At 49.1% G+C, this 16,488-nt stretch overlaps 1 protein-coding gene across 1 annotated transcript in view; it reads right to left on the reverse strand.

The window, feature by feature from the left end:
• Positions 1 to 550: 550 nt before the first annotated feature.
• The window catches only part of PPP2R1A (protein phosphatase 2 scaffold subunit Aalpha), a 36,480-nt gene continuing 20,542 nt past the window's right edge, over positions 551 to 16,488 (reverse strand). The window contains exons 4-15 of the mRNA XM_032168947.2: positions 15,918 to 16,150; positions 14,588 to 14,735; positions 14,309 to 14,464; positions 11,169 to 11,283; positions 10,988 to 11,058; positions 10,401 to 10,535; positions 7,088 to 7,261; positions 6,702 to 6,762; positions 5,820 to 5,974; positions 4,707 to 4,849; positions 1,165 to 1,256; positions 551 to 1,008 (exon numbers count right to left, since the gene is read on the reverse strand). Coding sequence (XP_032024838.1) covers positions 992 to 1,008; positions 1,165 to 1,256; positions 4,707 to 4,849; positions 5,820 to 5,974; positions 6,702 to 6,762; positions 7,088 to 7,261; positions 10,401 to 10,535; positions 10,988 to 11,058; positions 11,169 to 11,283; positions 14,309 to 14,464; positions 14,588 to 14,735; positions 15,918 to 16,150 — 1,500 coding nt within the window. The 3' untranslated portion in view covers positions 551 to 991. The remainder of the gene's footprint in view (positions 1,009 to 1,164; positions 1,257 to 4,706; positions 4,850 to 5,819; positions 5,975 to 6,701; positions 6,763 to 7,087; positions 7,262 to 10,400; positions 10,536 to 10,987; positions 11,059 to 11,168; positions 11,284 to 14,308; positions 14,465 to 14,587; positions 14,736 to 15,917; positions 16,151 to 16,488) is intronic.

Genomic DNA, 16,488 nt, shown 5'->3' on the forward strand with positions numbered 1-16,488 from the left:
GGACAGGGTACAAGCCCTTCTTCAAGAACACAGGAAATGGCCCACAGGGGGTTCTCTAGCAATGTACAGCTAACTCTGCTTCTCATGTTGTGTACTTCTCATGTTGAAACTATTACACACTTTCCAGGTACTAATTCACTTGGTCCTCGCCACCCACCCTGCAATCTAGGTACTACTGTCACTCTCATTTTACACAATACAAAACTGAGCTCATAAAGACTTAACAAGCTACTTCTGGTCACACGTCTATTAACTGAGGGAGCCACAATTTGGACCCAGGCAGTCTGGTTCCAAGGCACCTGCTCTTAACCCCCCAAATACTCGGCCAACACCTATGAAACTGGACTGCACTACAGGACACCAGCCACAGCACCTCGTGGACCCTCTACCCCACAGGCCAGCAGCACTCCTGGGGGGATCCCCAGAGAATTCTTTCGGGACATAGGGGTATAATGGGTCCTGTAACAAGATCTTCTCCAGAGAAAAGGGCAGATGTTATGGCTCTGGGGTGGTGCCCCCTCCTCCATGCTGATGACTAAGGCCAGAGGACTGACTACTTCTAGACCTTTATTTATCTGTGAAAAGGGGGAAAATAAAAGGAATAAAATAAAAACAGTACAGTTGACACACAAAAAAAAACCAATGAGAGGGAGGACGGGAGGTGGAGAAGTAAATGGGGGAGGGGTTCCCATTACAGCAGCAGGATCCAGTGACCTGGGATGCTCACATCTCTCCCCAACTTGGGTGGAGTAGCCCCTTCCTCCCAGGGTTGCTGTCCTGTCCAACCCCGTGCTCCCCCAGCCCGTTGGGAGGTGGACAGTGAGACATCTTCCCAGGCTGGGGAGAGGAGGAACCGTGCTGGGGGAAGGGGCCTGGGGTCAGACCATGCACAGGGAGTGACAGCCAAAGGCCCCCCAGTGTCTCCCCAAAGAGGGACTTGTGGGGGTTGGAGGGTGGACACCAGAGGCCAGTGTTTGCTCCTCTTCCAGCATCAGGCGAGAGACAGAACTAGGAAAACAGGAACAGGCAAGAATCAGAACCACAGCCCTCTCTCTGCCCACAATGCCATGGTACCTCCCCCTCCCAGAAGCTGCTGCCCACAGGCCTAGCGCATGTTCTCAAAGTCCACCCTCCAGCTAGGGCTCCGTGCTTTCTAGGTCTTACCAGTCAGAGCCTCCTGGGCAAAGTATTTGACGTCCACATCCTGGTCCTGGGTCAGCTTCTCTAGGATGGGCTTGACTTCACTCTGCAGGGTGCTGGAAAGCGAAAGGAGACAGGGAGAGAGAGGGTAAGCCAGGATGGACTGGGGCAACAGGTGGGGACATCTCTTGAGCAAGAGGGTGTACACAGACATGGACACACCAAACCCAAGGTGGGAGGAGTCTCAAGAATCCGGGACACACACAGGAATTGGAAATCTCTGATCACTGCACAGGAGGGTGACCACAGTTCACAATATTTTGCATATTTCAAAACAGCTATAAAAGATTTTGAATGTTCTCATCACAAAGAAACGGTCAACGTTTAAGGTGATAGATATGCTAATTATCCTAATTTGATCATTACACATTTGCACATATTATTGAAACACTACTATACCCCCATAAATATGTATAATTATGTGTCAATTAAAAGTAAAATCAGGCCGGGCGTGGCAGCTCACATCTGTAATCCCAGCACTTTGGGAGGCCAAGATGGGTGAATCATCTGAGGTCGGGAGTTCCAGACCAGCCTGGCCAACATGGAGAAACCCTGTCCCTATTAAAAATACAAAATTAGCAGGGAGTGGTGGTGCACGCCTGTGCTCCCAGCTACTTGGGAGGCTGAGGCAGGAGAATCGCTGGAACCTGGGAGGTGGAGGTTGTGGTGAGCCAAGACTGCACCATTGCACTCCGGCCTGGGAAACAAGAGCAAAACTCCGTCTCAAAAAAAACAAACAAACAAGGCCGAGCACGGTGGCTCATGCCTGTAATCCCAGCACTTTGGGAGGCCCAGGTGGGCAGACCACTTGAGGCCAGGAGTTCAAGACCAGCCTGGACAGCATGGGAAAACCCCCATCTCTACTGAAAGCACAAAAATTAGCCAAGCATGGTGGTGCACAACACAAGAACTGCCTGAACCCAGGAGGCAGAGGCTGCAGTGAGCCCAGATCACACCACTGTACCCCAGCCTGGGTGATAGAGCGAGATTCTGTCTCAACGGAAAACCAAACAAACTGCAAAAAACCAACCAACCAACCAGCCAATTAAAGGTCAGAAGTATGACAAACAAGGACAGACTTCTCTGGGGCCCCAAACAGGGAGATCAGAGTAGGCTGGGAAAGTGGAACAGAATCTCAGAACCCCCAAGTCTCTGAGGCCCAGCAAATGGATCTTTCATTGATTTCACACATATTCACTGAGGTCTACAATGTATTAGGAGTGAATATGGAGCTAAATCACTCATGATTTCTGCCATGAGGCACCCGGGCCAGGAGGAAGAGACCAAACTGGTACGTGTGAGGGGAGGGGTAAGTGGCCGCAAGGGGAAGTTCCTGGTCCTCCAGGAGCCCAGAGGAGGCATCCACCCTCATCTATGGGGCCCAGGGAAATCCACCTGCACCAAGAGTCAATTGTTTTGGAAAACGGAGGAGGACTTCGGAGAGAAACTAAAGCTGAGGTTGTGTTCTGGAACAGATAGAGAGAGGAATGTGCAGGCTTTGTGGGTCCCCCACTTTCAGCTGACAGCTCCCTGTTCTCCCCAAATAACCACTATTCTTACTTCCATCATCTCAATTCCTTCATTCTGCTTGTTTCTGAACTTGACATAAATGGTGTGTTTCCTTGGGTTTGGCTCCTCACTCAACATGGTATCTGTAAGAGTCATCTGTTGCTGCTTAGAGCAGGCATTTGTTTCATCACTGCTGAATAGTTTTCCACTGCAGCAGTAAACTAAAATTTATCTACTCTACTGTGGACAGACATGGAGGTTGTTTCCGTTTTTATGGCTACTATGAATAAAGCTACCATGAACAAAGCTACCATGAACGTTCTTCTGACAGAAACAGCACTGACTTCTCCTGGATAGAGACCCAGGAGTGGAAGGGCTGTTTCACAGGGTGTTTGTATAACAAGCTTCACCAAATTCCACTCCAGTTCCACTCCCGTTTTCAGAGTGATCAAACTCTGAATGTACAGCCCCAAGTGCGATGGATGAGATTTCCAGCTCTTCTATGTCTTCACCAACATTTGCACCACTGAGTCTTTTTTAATGTTGGCTGTTCTGGGAGGTGTGTAGTGATATGTCACTGAGCTTTAATTTGCATTTTCCTGAAGGCTAATCATGCTGAACACCTTGTCATATGCTTACTGGCTATTTGGAGATCCTTTTTCAAGTGCCTATTCAAGTCTTTTTCCCCCATCTCTTTCTTGTCCTGCCTGATTTGTAGGCAGGTATTGTGGATGAGTCCTTTCTCAGAAACATACATTGCAGACATCTTCCTCCAGTCAGTGGCTTGCATTTTACTCTCAAAATGCTGTCTTTTGAGAAATAGTGCTACATTTTACAGAAGGTCAACTTACCCATCACTTCCTCCGGTTTGCTGTTTAACAAATCTGTGCCTACACTAACTCATGAAGATATTTTCCTACATTTTCTTCTAGGCCCTTTGTTCTTAAAATCTTTCTGGTTCTGGTCTGTCATCTCAAATTAATTTGTTTATGCATTGAGGTGAGACTTCTTTTATTCCTACAAGGGTATCAAACTGCCCCAAATATGTTTTTTAAAATACATACATTTCTCCACTGAACGACAGAGGTCCCTGCTGTTAAACACACGTGGGACTGTTTCTGTGCCCTTGATTCCATCCTATTGGGTGATTTAAATATGCTGTGTTCACATCTATTTTAATTACTGTGGTGTCATAAGTCTTGGTCTCTGGTAGTATAAATCATCCAACTTTGTTCATTAGAAGTGTCAATTTTCCACTAAAGAACCTGTTAAGATTTAATGGGCTTATATTGAATCTAAAGATGAGTTCAGGGAACTGTCCCATCCATGAATATTATGTAGGTCTGCTTTAATTTTTTTTGAGACAGAGTCTCGCTCTGTCACCCAGCCTGGAGTGCAGTGGCGTGATCTCAGCTCACTGCAACCTCTGCCTCCCGGATTCAAGTGATTCTCTTGCCTTCAAGGCTCCCAAATAGCTAGGATTATAGGCGCGTGCTACCACACTGGCTAATTTTTTGTATTTTTACTAGAGATGGGGTTTTGCCATGTTGGCCAGGCTGGTCGTGAACTCCTGACCTCAACTGATCCACCCACCTTGGTCAGCTCTGCTTTAATTTCTCACAGTAGTGTTTTACAGTTTACACTACAGGTGTTACATACACATCTTTCATTGTATTTATTCCTGGCTATTTGATATTTTTGGTGCAATTATAAATTATACACATACTTATATAAAACATAAGGTGATTTCATTTTCTAATGACCTGTTGCTAGTACATAGGACTGCCATGCCATCACCCCCTCTTTCTATTTCATGCTGTGATGTTCATTTTACAGTTGAGAAGAAAACAGACCTTGAGAAGGGAAGGGAGCCAAGGTCACACAGCAAGCCAGGAGTGGTGCTGGGCCTCTGACCCTGGGCTCTACCTTCAAAGGTCAAAGATTAAGGTGCCCACAACAAGCCCCTGCCAGTGTGTGCAGGAGTATCCAGACCTCACCTGTTGTCCAGGATGGGCCCTATCTTCTGCAGAGACTTGGCCACATTGAAGCGGACATTGGCAACCGGGTCCCCAGCCATGCGCAGAACTGTGGGCAGCATGTGCTTGGTAGTGATGTCTTGCCCACAGACCTCAGACAGCACCTGGAGGCCAGTGAGTGGCAGGGGTGAGTATGCAAAGCTTCTGGCTAACTCTCATTTCCCGCTGCCTCTGACCAGGCCACTCTGGTGATCATCAGGCCCTACAGAGGCTGAGCAATACGGGTGACTCAGTTAGTGGAGTGAATCTCCCAACTCCACTAACACCATCCTAACACCACGTCTCCATTCTGCGATGTCCCAGTTTCTCTGTCCTCAGGCTTCCCTTAATTATTCTGGAGATGGACCTTAATTACCAAGCCCTAGGATCCCTCCTTAGAGCAGTGATCTCCAGAGTGTGGCATGGGAAGACATGATCAGAACACTTAGTTGTATTTATTTTTAAATCCCTTCCTTTCAGCTCTGTGTATGGTTTACACATAAATAAGTAGTACATGAGATAATTATAATCATAGGAAAAGCAAATAGACAGGAGCACTTCCTATCTGTAGCATAACTGTTCTAAGCCCTGTGCGTGTATAACCTGATTAATCTTCACACTCACTAGGCTGTGATTACCAGTATGAATTCCGTACAAATGAGAAGACCAAAGCATGAAGGGGTTAGGTAACTATCCAAGGTCCATAGCTAATGTATGGCGGCACCAGAATTTAAAACTAGGTCTGACCTAGAGCCCGTACATTCACCCACCGCACCACAGATAGAGACACACATTTCGCAGGGAAGGAGAGGGGTGCTCATAAAGCTTGAGATCGCTGCTCCAACAGTGTCAAGTCTCCCAGGCCCTGGGTCCCTCACCATCCAAGTCCCCAGTCCCAAAGGCCCTATGACCCTGATCCTGGGAGCCCCAACCCCTTGCCTGCAGTTCCCCCAAGGACTCATCTCTGAATAGAAGATCCCCTCCATGTCTCCATTCCCAAACCAGGTGTCTCCCTTGGGGAACCCTCTAGCATCCTTCCTCTCCCCGGCACTCCAGTTCCCTAGGGATGGGCCAGCAGGCAGGTGGAAGGCTCACATTGATGCAGAAGAGCGTAGTCATGCGGTGCAGGTAGTTGGGGTCTCCGGACATGGCCAAGACCTTGGGGATGATTGTGGCATGGGCCCACTCCTTCCCAAACTTTTCCACTAGCTTCTTCAGGTTGCTGGTGGCTGCCTCGCGGATGGCATATACTGCAGAAGGGTGAGGGTGAGACAGACAGGGATTTGGAGGTGAAGAACTGATGTGGGCAAACTGTAGGTCACACTCACCATGGCTTACAAAGCAGCCCCTAGGTGCCAGGCCGCATGTGAGCCAAAGAGAGAAAAAGGGCTTACTATGTGCTGTATCTAGTAACTGTTTTTTTTATAGACTATCTTTTCAACCACTCCAAGAGGTAGGTTCCACTACTGGCTTCATTTTACAGATGGGCAAACTAAGGCTCTAACAAGTGATTTGCCTAAATTATGTGGCACTTATTACTTCAAACAGGGCTTCACAGAGATAAATATTACCTTTTATTTTTTTCCTCTCTTAGTGTAAACAATGAGCAATTCTCATAATGGCCCCAAGGGACCAGAATAAGAAGTTTCAAAGAACGAGTGTGGGGCTCATTCAAAGACAGCAGGTGACTTGTTTTAGATCTGACAGCCCCAAGGGCAGGATTCAAAACCCTGGTCTGGCTGCTCAGTGGCCCTCTGGCTCTCCACTACACCAGGCAACCCCTGGGTGATCTGTTTTGTCCTCCTCCCACTCAACACTTCTCTAGGACTCTAACAAGCATGGGAGCTGGTCCATACGAGCATCCAGTGGCACGGGGAGTGACTCTAGCCTCCTCCACTACCTGCCACAGCCCCAGCCAATCCATCCTGCCTTTCTGGAGCTCCCACCTCCTCTTGCTGCTCCTGCGGAGGCACTCACCATGATCCACAAGCCAGGCCATGCACAAGGAGTTAAGTTTCTCATCAAAGAACTCCACTCCCTACAGGAGAAACCAAGGGTTCCACAGTAAGGGTTCCAGGAGAGCAAACAGGGGGAGCTGCTAGCCACACCCCAAGGAACCTACACCCACCCTAGAAAGACCGACACTTCTCAACTTCGTCTGAGGTGCTCCTTTCCCTCTTCTCTCTTATTGAATCCAACGCATCTTTTAAAGCCCTATTTCCTGGGTCCCTTCCTTCGACTCCCCAGGCAGTTGTCACAGCCTCCACTAAGCCTTCAAAGCCCCCTGTTTCCCTATCACAGCCCTGGACACACTGCACCTCCCCTGAGGCAGCACTGCCTGGCCCCCAGGCCTCCTAACTCACCAGCTGTCCAGCCAGGAGGGGCATGTACTCAATGATGGCCAGCCGCACCCTCCACTTGGCGTCCTCAGCCAGCTCCACAATGGCAGGGAGCAGGGACTGGGACAGCTGCCGGATGCCAATCACCTCGTTCACGCAGTCCAGGTTGGAGATGATGTTCAGTCGTACCTCAGGGCACTGAGGAGAGGAAAGAAGGATTCTGAGAGAATGCAATGCACACAGCAACCCAGGACAGGATGGAAAGAGCTCAGCTGCATCAACTTTTATGGACATCTCCCGAGGGCCTATTCCTGTTCAAGCCCGGCTCCCCGTCCTGGGGACACATTAACGGCACACAAAAACCAAGCAGCATGGATCACTAAGTCAAGCAGATTTTTAAACCTTACAATAGTATCACAAGAAATGTTTATCCATTTTGAAAGGACTTTAAGAATTACAGTAGGAAAATATAGCACCCTGGAAAAAAACAGACAGACATGATTCTTCTAATCCTAGCTCTGCTGCTTGCTAACAAGGGTTCCTTTCTGGCTATCAATCCACAACATGGGAGAGGGGAAGGAAGAAAACTATTTCCTTATAAAAACTATTTTAGTCTAAAAAAATAAAGGAGCACTGAAATGAATCAATAACCAAGTGAACAAGCCTGGCAGGCTTGGGCTGCTGAAACCCTGCACATTCCAAAGATAGGACTGGCTCTTGCCCAGCTCAGCCCTTGCTGTGTGAGCCTCAAGGTGCTGAACGCATGAGAAGAGAAGGCTCAGAGACTATACCTTACCCATTTAAAAAGACTTCTTTTTGGTGCACCAATAAAAAGGTAGCCTTTTTCATTTAGACAAGTTTATAAATTCTGGTGAGAGTCAAAATGTGAAATATAAAGTTTATCAATCTAAAACGGAAATCTCAAACATAAGTCATATAAATTCCTCACACCAAGAAAACCATGCTGGTTCTTTTCTTCTAAGAGAAGCTGCCCTGAGACAGGCTGGCAGCCAGCACATGATTACCACATGGTGCTTGCTGAAGGTGAAACTGGAGAAAAAATGCTCCAGTCCTAGCGCACTTGCAGCATGTATGGGCTTGCCTTCACACTGGGCTGAGCCTGGATCCTTCCCTGATGCCGGAGGCAAAATGCTCCCCAAAACTCTGGAGAGGTGTGAAATGACATAGCTGACAACTTGAGGGGCTCTCACCTGCCAAATTATGCCCATTAAAGCATCAAAAACAAATAAAAATTCTATTAATATCTATAAAATATGATTATAAAAGAAACCGTGCATGTGAAGCATAACTCAGATAAACTACTTAAGTCATAAAATTCGTCATGAACATTAATGATGATTCAAACTTTTAGCAACTGACGTAATTAACTGATTAAAAATAGTACAGTTAATCACCCACTAATAGGGAAAAAGAAAAAGAGCAAAAAATATATTAAAAATAGCGCACTCTTTTCAATGTATTAAAAAATTGACTGTAATTCTGGGGCTAAGAGATTACTCCACTGTAACGGAACTGAGTAACTAACTTTTAGGGGCATGGGGGACTGAAGTGTGATGCAGTACTTTCTGTTACAGTATTTCCTCCAACTTTCTAGCACACTGTGTGTGCGCCTGTGTATAAAAAAGAAAGAAGGGGATGGGGAAGAGAGAAGGACTGAGGCTTTTGGGAACAAAGACGTCACACACCAGCAAATGATTGCACCATCTGCCCAGTTTTTCACCACCAAGGCAGAAACCACCATGTGGTCCCTTCTGCCTCCTGAACAATCCTGAATCCTTCTGTATCACTGCAGCCTCGTCTCTACATACCACTTAGTCTAGCCTCAGCCTTCCAGACTCCCACAGCCTCCGGTTTGGTCTTCCTACACTGCTGCTGGCCGCCTCACTTCAATCTTTCCTTCACGTAAGCCTCAGGGTGCCTTCTAACATCAACTCTATTCTGGCTCTTCCACTTGCCCACAGTCAAGTCCAAACTCCTTCCCCAGTGGTCACCCTGATGATCTCTCCAGTCATCACCCAGCACCGCCTCTCATCCTTTGTAATCCAGGCAACCTGAACTGCTGGGTGTGGTCATGTGACCCTCCTGGCCAATAGGTGTATAGGGTGGCAAGCACATGTGAGGAATCTCGTCCTTCAGAGGACTGGGCCTGCTGTGGTCTGTGCCTGACCCCTCCATGCCAGCTAAGAGATGCTAAAAATTGGAGAAGTTTCCTGAGATTCAGAGACAGTTGAGGTCAGCAGGGCTAACCCACCAGTGTAGGACCACCTAGACTGTTACGAGAGAGAGAGAGAAAAAAAATCCACCATCTAATTTAAGCCAGTGTATTCTGGGGTCTATATTATAGCACCTTAGCCTAAACCCTAAAAAACATGAACTCATCCTTAACAGCACCTGTAACACCTTAATGGCATCATGGGACTGCCTGTCTCTCTCCACTGCCAGTCTCTGAAGGCTTTTGAGGACCAAAACTCTTAATCTAGGCTGGGCGCGGCAGCTCACGCCTATAATCCCAGGCCTTTGGAGGCCAAGGCAGGAGGATCGCTTGAGATCAGGAGTTCAAGACCAACCTGGGCAAAATTTTCCTGTCTCTATGGAAAATGTTTTTAAAAATTAGCTAGATGTGGTGGCTCTTGCCTGTAGTCCCAGCTACTTGGGAGGCTAAGGTGGGAGGATCACTTGAGCCTGGAAGGTGGAGGCTGCAGTGGACCATGATCACATCATTGCACTGCAGTGTGGGCAACAGAGCAAGACCCTATCTCAAAACATAAATAAATAATTTTTTTTTGAGAGAGAGACTTGCTCTGTTGTCCAGCCTGGAGTGCAGTGGTGCAATCTTGGCTCACTGCAACCTCCGCCTCCTGAGGTCAAGTGATACTCCTGCCTCAGCCACCCGAGTAGCTGAGATTACAGGCACCTGCCACTATGCCTGGCTAATTTTTGCATTTTTAGTAGACACGAGGTTTCACCATGTTGGCCAGGCTGGTCTCGAATTCCTGACCTCAGGTGATCCACCCACCTCAGCCTCCCAAAGTGCTGGGATTACAGGCGTGAGCCACCGCGCCTGGCCATAAATAAAAACTTTAAATTTCTACTCTATTTTTCATATCCTTAATGTCCAGGAAAGGACTCATGCAGAGTGCCTGGAGGAATGAATGCATGAACACACAGCTATGCCCACAAACATCCAACTCAGCAAAGATCTGGATGTCTGCTGAGATATCAGGAGATTCCTGGTCAATCTAGGTAAACCCTAACAATCTAGGTAGACCCACCTGTCCCCTCCACAAACCCAGAGCTGAGATCCTGGCACCCTTACCTCATCCTTCAGCTGAGCCAGGAAGAGGGGCAAGAGGTGCTCGATGGTGTTGTCTTTGCCCAAGATGGGAGAGAGACCCATGATGACTGAGGCCAGGGCAGACTTGACATGTTGGTTGGCATCGGACACCAGCTCCTGGAAGAGAGAAGGGGTAGGCACAGGGGTCAGCGCAACCCCTGCAGCAGCAAGTGGCCAAGCAGATGCCAACTCCTAAGAGACAATAACCTGCTTCTGCCCCTCTCATTCATGGAGCAGGGGATGGCTTAGGGTACAGGGGAAATCACTGTTCCTTATGCGTACCACCTACTTAGAGTTCAATGACCCCTGCTCTCAGCAGCCTCCACTCCAACCCCAAAACCCTGTGAATGAGAGGACTCAGTGACGTCTGAGGTTCTAGAAAGTACTTCCACCTTTAAGGTCAGCCTCAAGCTGCAGTCAGGACCCCAATTGCTTGAAACCCAAGAAATGCCTGGTCCCAGAGGGCTGGGAACCTAGTTTGCAGCTGACTATCCCCAAAGCCTTGTCTCCAGCCCCTCTTTTTGGCAGGCTCAGATCCACTTGGTTCCTCCCATCAAACTCTCTGTTACCTTGATGCAGGGCAAGATCTGGGACATGATCACATTCTCCCGACAGTCAGCTGAGAGGTTTTCACAGAACTCTGTGGGCAGGGAGAGGGCGGCAAAGGGAAGTGAGACCTGATGTGCTAGTTCCACCTCCAGCCTCTCGGATACCCACCCCACTTGCTGTGTTCTGGCTGCCAGCACCAACCTTTGACCTTGTGGGAGGCTGCGGCCCTCACCTCGGCCTCACAGTCTTTCATCAGGTTCTGGAAGGCGGGGACCAGGTCTGTCTTGGTGATCTCAGGCCCCACTGCTTTCTGGAGCTGCACACAGGAATGAGGAGGAGGAGAGTGAGAGGGCCTGGCAGTTTACTCTGGGCTAAGGAGGCCAAAATCAAAGTGAAGGCACCAGTATTAGGCGCCAGAGCGTGGGCCTTGGAAGCAGTACTAAGATCTAATTCAAGCGCCAAGTCTGGCCCCGGGGCAAGGCTCTTCACCTCGCTGAGGCTCTTTTGCTTCTAAAGAAAAATGAGGACTGCAAGGGCACCTACCTCACAGTGTTGTCAGCATTAAAAATAACAGATTTCCATATTGTTCAGGCTACTGGGGTTAAGTTTTCTGTTACCAAAAACATTTCTGATCTAAAAACATTCAAATGATACAGTGACTGCAACTTTTTGATTTATATATGGCTGTATTTCTTAAAGATCTGTTACCAGAAGTACAAATTACTTTTGTAATGAAAACAAAACAAGAGGCCGAGTGCGGTGGCTCATGCCTATAGTCCCAGCACTTTGGGAAGCTGAGGGGGACAGATTGCTTGAGTCTAGGAGATCAAGACCAGCCCGGGCAACACAGTGAAACCCCGACTCTACAAAAAACACAACAATTAGCCAGGTGTGGGGGCGGGCACCTGTAGTCCTAGCTACTCAGGAGGCTGAGGTGGGAGGATCACCTGAGCCCAGAAGGTCAAGGCTGCAGTGAGCTGTGACTGTGCCACTGCACTCCAGCCTGGGTGACGGCATGAGACCCTGTCTCAAAATAAAAATAAAACAATAAAGATTGACAGGGAAGAAGGCACTCTAGGGCCGGGTGCAGTGGCTTACACCTGTAATCCCAGCACTTTGGGAGACCAAGGTGGGTGCATCACTTGAGGCCAGGAGTTCGAGACTAACCTGGGCAACATGGTGAAACCCTGTCTCTACTAAAAATACAAAAATTAGCTGGGTGTGGTGGTGCACACCTGTAATTCCAGCTACTTAGGAGGCTAAGGTAAGAGGATCACTTGACTGGGAGGTGGAGGTTGCAGTGAGCTGAGCTTGTGCCACTGTACTCCAACCCGGGCGAAAGAGCGAGACTCTGTCTTTAAAAAAAAAAAAAAAAAAAAAAAAAAAGGGAGGCACGCTTGGCCCTGCCTGTTTCATGGCACCAGGCATGGAAAGATGCATGGCTCCTGCTGCAAAGCTGGTTCCTGAAGACCTGGTAGGAAGCAGCACAGTTCATTATGAAGACGGGAATGAAGTAAAAATCTTGAAGGACCTCATGATATCTTGGGAAAATATTGCCTTTTATTGATCTTGCAAATATTTACTGAATGTCTACTGTGTGCCCAGGACTGGTTTAACAGCCTAAAATTTCTGCCTTCATGGAATTTTTATTCTAAGACCCAGCGTGACACAGTTTATGCAGCTCAGGAGACAAGGATGGGAAGAACCTTCCCTAACTGTGGTGATGGTACGCTATTCTGAAGCTCTGAGTCCTTCCCGCAAGTGCCAGTGGGAACCAGCATAATTACAGGCAAAGGGCGCCCCAGGGTAGAGTGGCACTCGAGGCCTCTCTGATCCCACCCTGCCCTCTCTCCTGCTTTCTCTCAGGCTGGGCCGTCAAGATCAGGCCTGAATGTTCTTGCTTGCACTTGCACTCGCCTCCCAGGGTTCTTTGTCCTCTGGCTGGAACAAAGTTCCTAGCTTAGCTCTCACCCACTTATCTTCTAGAACCAGCTGCAACACCACCTCCCCTCGTCAATGCTTCCAAGGCCCCACATCTGTCTGTCTGTCCCACACCTGTTGACACTTTATAATCAAATTTCCCCTAAGTCAATCTTCCCCTTCAGACTGCCTGGCTCCGTGAAGGCCAGGAATGTGCCGAATTCGCTGGCCCAGCAAATAGCTGGTGCTCAGCAAACATGTTTGTGGGATGAGGCAATCTGGATCCCTGTGGAAGGAGCACTGTCCTGAGAGTCACAGACCTGGAGTCTTGTCCCCTTTCTGCCTGGCTAGTAGTGTCACTCTGATCAGTTAATTAAACTTTCCGGGGTCGGGCGCGGTGGCTAACACCTGTAATCCCAGCATTTTGGGAGATAAGGCAGGTGGATCACTTGAGGTCAGGAGTTCGAGACTAGCCTGGCTAACATGGTGAAACCCTGTTTCTACTAAAAATAAAAAAACTAAAAAGGCCGGGCGTGGTGGTTCAAGCCTCTAATCCCAGCACTTTGGGAGGCCGAGGCGGGCGGATCACGAGATCAGGAGATCGAGACCATCCTGGCTAACACGGTGAAACCCCGTCTCTACTAAAAAAAAAAATACAAAAAATTAGCCGGGCGTGTTGGCGGGCGCCTGTAGTCCCAGCTACTCGGGAGGCTGAGGCAGGAGAATGGCGTGAACCCAGGAGGCGGAGCTTGCAGTGAGCCGAGATTGCGCCACTGCACTCCAGCCTGGGGGACAGAGCAAGACTCCGTCTCAAAAAATAAATAAATAAATAAAAATAAAAATAAAAAAACTAGCTGGGTGTCGTGGTGGGCACCTGTAATCCCAGTCCCTCAGGAGGCTGAGGCAGGAGAATCGCCTGAACCTGGGAGGGAGAGGTGGCAGTGAGCCAAGATTGTACCACCACACTCCAGCTGGGCAACAGCACTCTAGCCTGGGTGACAGAATGAGACTCCATCTCAAAAAAAAAACAAAAAAAAAACACACACACACACACACACACACACACACACACACACAAAAACGCCACCTTTTTGGGCTGTGTCTTCCCCTTTGTGAAAGGACAGCTTGATTATGTCAGGAACACCCCGTATGTGCTACCCTTCTCCGCTCCTGTGGCACTTTCCTCCACGTAGCCTTAAATTAGCCTCAGAATCCTTCTCAAAGCAGCACTTCAAGATGCCACGTCAATCAACCAGGATTGGCATATGAAGTGAGACGCAGTTAGATGATCATAGAGATCTTATTGCTCAAACGCCCAATGATTCCGTCGGCCTAATGCTAAACCTGAGCTCCTATATGCTTCCCTTCTGAGGGTATCAGTGTCCCCATCAGTGGGACAATGTCAACGGTCGCTCATCTACCTCTGTGAACTTGTCAGCCACCATGTAGCGGACGCGCCAGGACTTATCTTCAGCAGCCTGGCGCAGAGTGGGCATCACCAGGGCCTCCAGATCCTCCTGGGGCAGAAGCTGGGCGATGTTCACGCACGCCTCCACCGCCAGCAGCCGCACCGAGTCCTGGGGATAGGAGAGGAACAGGGGGAGGGCAGCAGAGGCCTTGCTGAGCTCTGGGATTCTTTTTCACGGGCAGGGACCACCAGAAGGAGGGGAGAGCAGAAAGGGCCAGGAAGCAAAACTCACCTGCTCGTCAGAGGCCAGGTTGGAGAACATGGGGATGATCTCACTCTTGACGTTGTCCAGCTCCAGCACCTTGGCAAACTCCCCCAGCTTGGAGGCTGCGGCCCGCCGCACCATGGGGGTGTCATCTGAGCACAGGTTCCGGAAGTACCTGGGAGTCGGGGATGGGGATCCTGAGGCAGCAGGCAGTATGGCAGAGAGGAACAAGCACAGACTCTGCAGTCGTGTGGGTCCAGGCTTTAGCTGAATGCTTGGGCAAGTGATGACCCCCTCTCTGTCTTCCCAGCCCTATGAAATGGAGCTGATAGTAACAGTACCTACCCCACAGGTCCGCATGAGGGTTAAATGAAATAATGTGCGTGAGACACTTCGCAGATTGCACATAATAAATCTAGTCAATGGTAAGTGCTGACGATTACATCATGACCATAAATGCTTAACCAACGGGCCAGGCACAGTGGCTCATACCTATAATCTGAACACTTTGGAAGACCAAAGCAGAAGGATTGCTTGAGCCCAGGAGTTCAAGACCAGCCTGAGCAACAGAGTGAGACCCCATCTCCGCCAAAAATAAAAAATGAGCCCAGCGTGGTGTTGCACACCTGTGGTCCCAGCTATTTGAGAGGCTAAGGCAAGAGGAATGCTTGAGCCCAGGAGGTTGAGGCTGCAGTGGGCTATGACTGCACCAGTGCACTTCAGCCTGGATGACACAGCGAGATCCTATCTCAAAAAACAAACAAAAAACTGCTTAACTAAGAGGCTGGTCTAGAGCCACAGAAAGGCTTTATTTTCAGCAGCAATTGCTTCGGTCAAAGATGGCGGGGGCCAGTTTAAGTATCTAAGCATGTGTACAGCCGTAAACCAGAGTTCTGGAGTGAGTCAGGCTCAAACCTGGGCTTGATGGTCAACTGTTTGCAGAGTAGAGGAGCAGGAGGCTGAAAACTGAGGTGGTTTATCTGCCAAAAGCACTGGACCTGTGATAGGCTGGAGATACCATCAGATGTGAATTGCTGAAAGTTTTTATGTTCCAGATTTTGCTCTAAGCACTTTATGTGTGATAATTCTTTTAAATCCTCACATTAACCAGTGGGAAGGAGGACCTGTCATCATCTCAATTCCTAAGTGAGCAAGGGGGCAGAGGTGGTAAACTGACACTTGGCCGTGTCCAGAGACCAACTCTCAAGGATGTGGCCTATCAGGTGGTAAGCAGGAGTGGGAGTGGAGAGAGTTCAGGGGCGTTTGGGCCCCAGCTAGACCGAAAGGAGTCTGAGGCTTTAGAGAAGGTTCGAGCTGAGGGGGGAGCCTGGAGCTTTCAAGGGGGGCAGAGACTCACTGTCGAAGTTCCGCCTTGACAGCACTGGACACTCGGGGGTAGCAGACAGAGAAGAGGCCGCAGGCCGAGGTGCGGGAGGTGAACCAGTCGCCGCCCGCCAGCCGCTTCACTAGCGGCACAAAGTGCGCCTCCAGGTCAGAGGGCGAGTGCTCGTGTGAGATGGCCCGTAAGGACTCCACTGCCTTGTCCCGCACCACTGTCTCCTCCACTGTGGCCAGCGACTCCAGAGGTGGCTGTGGTGAGAACACGACGTCACTGGACAGCTCCCTCTCCACCATCCCTGGCCCTGGAGCCCCATCCTGCACCCCGTCATGGGCTCATCTCCTCAGAGAAACCTTCCCTATTACCCATCCCAGCCTTCATTAAAATAGCCTTTAAAAATGGTTGCAATGAATGATTCAAAGGAAAAACGTAATATTAGGCCAGCCAGCAGGTCTCTTGTCAGCGTGCCTTTCACAAAGGTTCTTATTTAGGGGTCCTTGAAGGAGTTTCACTGGGGTCCATGAACCTTAAAATTACACACGTCACTTTCTGAGGAGAAAGTTCTTAGCCTCTCAAAGTGCAATGATCA

Source organism: Hylobates moloch, unplaced genomic scaffold (genome assembly GCF_009828535.3).
Source record: "Hylobates moloch isolate HMO894 unplaced genomic scaffold, HMol_V3 SCAFFOLD_12, whole genome shotgun sequence".
NCBI classification, from domain to species: domain Eukaryota; kingdom Metazoa; phylum Chordata; class Mammalia; order Primates; family Hylobatidae; genus Hylobates; species Hylobates moloch.